At 46.3% G+C, this 2,710-nt stretch overlaps 1 protein-coding gene across 1 annotated transcript; it reads left to right on the forward strand.

The window, feature by feature from the left end:
- Positions 1–408: 408 nt before the first annotated feature.
- On the forward strand, positions 409–2,472 carry LOC311298893 (uncharacterized protein; the record flags this gene model as incomplete). The annotated part of the gene is made up of 2 exons (XM_084422218.1): positions 409–722; positions 1,542–2,472. The coding sequence occupies 2 exons, from the start codon at positions 409–411 to the stop codon at positions 2,470–2,472; spliced, it is 1,245 nt and encodes a 414-aa protein (XP_084278344.1).
- Between the last annotated feature and the right edge of the window lie 238 nt (positions 2,473–2,710).

The following is a 2,710-nucleotide window of genomic DNA, read 5'->3' on the forward strand; positions in this document are numbered from 1 at the left end:
TAAGGTAAGAATGAAATACAGGTTTCAATTTGGAGACATGAAAGGCGCGAGTCGGACTGCCACCGGACTTAGGATCTTGGTGACAATGAACGGGCCGATGAATTTGGGAGCTAATTTATTAGACGCGGAGCGGAATGTTCTTAGTTGAAAGCCACACTTTTTGACCCACAGCGTATAAGGGAGGCCTTGACCGGTGGTGATTAGCCTTAGCCTTATGCTGCGTTCACACCAAACGCGAATCTGCGTCAAAATTCGCGCCTGCCGCGTCTAGTTATACGCGTGACCACTTTGTGTGCATTCGCGCGCCAAGAGCGAAATAAGTTTGAAGCGAAATTTACGCGCGTCACGCGCGTCAGAGGCGAAAGTTTCAAAAGTTTCGAACCCCGTTGGCGGCCATCTTTTTACAAGATGTCTGTTATTGATCGGTCATTTATCGAGAGAGTCGCCGCTCTGTATTTGCTCTGGAGAGCAGAACAGCGGCGTAGGGATCATCGTCACCGTATTTGGGTCCATCAGACCCTTCGGAGGCGAACCCAGTTCGGCGAGTTTCATCATTTGCTCCAGGAGCTGCGCCTGGATGACGGCCGCTTTCAGCGGTACTTCCGCCTGTCCCGCGCCCAGTTCGATGACCTGCTGTCCCGCATCGGAGCGAGGATCACCCTCCAAGACACCAACTACAGGCGCTCTATCCCGGCTGCGGAGCGCCTGTCCATCTGTCTTCGGTTAGTAAATGTATATGATATTTTACAATATATTCAATATGCTATCAATGTTTTTTTTTTTTAACTGTGGGACAGATACCACTGTTGGCGCTCTTTCTAGTGATACTGAGTTAACTGCTGTAACCTAGACATTAACCTAGAAATGATTCTCTTGGCAGACGTGATAACGTTACTATCATGTTTCTCTGTAAATACAGTGATCTTTCTAGTGATACTGAGTTAACTGCTATAACCTAGACATTAACCTAGAAATTATTCTCTTGGCAGACGTGATAACGTTACTATCATGTTTCTCTGTAAATACAGTGATCTTTCTAGTGATACCGAGTTAACTGCTATAACCTAGACATTAACCTAGAAATTATTCTCTTGGCAGACGTGATACTGTCATGTTTCTCTGTATAAACACAGTGATCTTTCTAGTGATACCGAGTTAACTGCTATAACCTAGACATTAACCTAGAAATTATTCTCTTGGCAGACTGATACTGTCATGTTTCTCTGTATAAATACAGTGATCTTTCTAGTGATACTGAGTTAACTGCTATAACCTAGACATTAACCTAGAAATTATTCTCTTGGCAGACGTGATACTGTCATGTTTCTCTGTATAAATACAGTGATCTTTCTAGTAGTACTGAGTTAACTGCCATAAGATTAACCTAGAAATTAAATATCTCTATCTGTAAGCAAAATGTAGTGCTTGATTATTGGCATTTTAATATACCATAAACCATTTACTAGTATACCTGTTGATTGTATAGTTGAATATGTAACTACAAGTGTACTTGTAATAATATTTATAAAAATGTTTTCTAGGTTTCTTGCCACAGGGGACTCATTCAGAACGATAGCGTCCAGCTACCGGGTTGGTGTCTCCACTGTGTGCCAGATCGTCGCCCTGGTAGTGACTGCCATCTGGGACTGCCTTGTGGAGGACTACATGGCTGTGCCCACCACCGAAGACTGGAGGTCCATCGCAGAGGGATTTCAGGAGCGGTGGAACTTCCCTCTGTGCGTTGGAGCGGTGGATGGGAAGCATGTGGTGCTGAAGGCACCCCCAAACTCAGGATCCCAGTTCCACAACTACAAGGGAACGTTCTCCATCGTTCTGCTTGCAGTTGTGGATGCGAAGTATCGCTTCCGGGTGATTGATGTTGGGGGGTACGGCAGGACCAGTGATGGTGGGATTCTGGCGAACTCCACCTTTGGACAGGCTCTCCAGGCTGGCACTCTTCATCTGCCTCCTGACCGTCCTCTATCTGGTGCTGAAGACAGAGGACCCCAGCCCCATGTCTTTGTGGCTGATGAGGCGTTCCCGCTGCGGAGGAACCTCATGCGGCCCTTCCCTGGACGCACGCTTCCTCCAGAGAGGCGTGTCTTCAATTACCGTCTCTCCAGAGCCAGGCTGGTGGTGGAGAACGCCTTTGGCATCCTCTCCTCACAGTGGAGGATGTACCGGCGGCTCATCGAGGTCCACCCTGAAGTGTGTGAAGGCGACGTGTGTTCTCCACAATTTCATGAGGTGTTCGGAGGGGAGAGAGGCACCTGCTGTGAGGGGCGCGGGACAAGCTGGAGAGGAGCCACTGCCAGGTCTGGGTCGGGTTGCAGCAAACAACTCCTCCAGAGAGGCAGTCCGAGTGAGGGACGTCTTCATGGAACACTTCTCGGCGGAGGGAGCAGTACCATGGCAGCCGACGGAGTAGTGTTTGAAGTCCTCCTCACGACTTCCCCACAACGGCTCTTTTAAGAGCCACCCACAAACCTATAAAGAGCATGACTATCTTAAAATAGTTTTACCTCCATTATTTATATATATATATATATATATATATACACACACACACACACATATATATATATATATATATATATATATATAAAATTTTATTTTTTTTAATTAAATGCAATATGTTGATTGTTGGTTTGTATGTTGTTTTGTTCTGCCTCCTCTCTGTTTGCAGGTCATGTCTGGTCTATCTGTCTGC

This window comes from Rutilus rutilus (genome assembly GCF_951802725.1).
Source record: "Rutilus rutilus genome assembly, chromosome: 10".
Classification (NCBI taxonomy): domain Eukaryota; kingdom Metazoa; phylum Chordata; class Actinopteri; order Cypriniformes; family Leuciscidae; genus Rutilus; species Rutilus rutilus.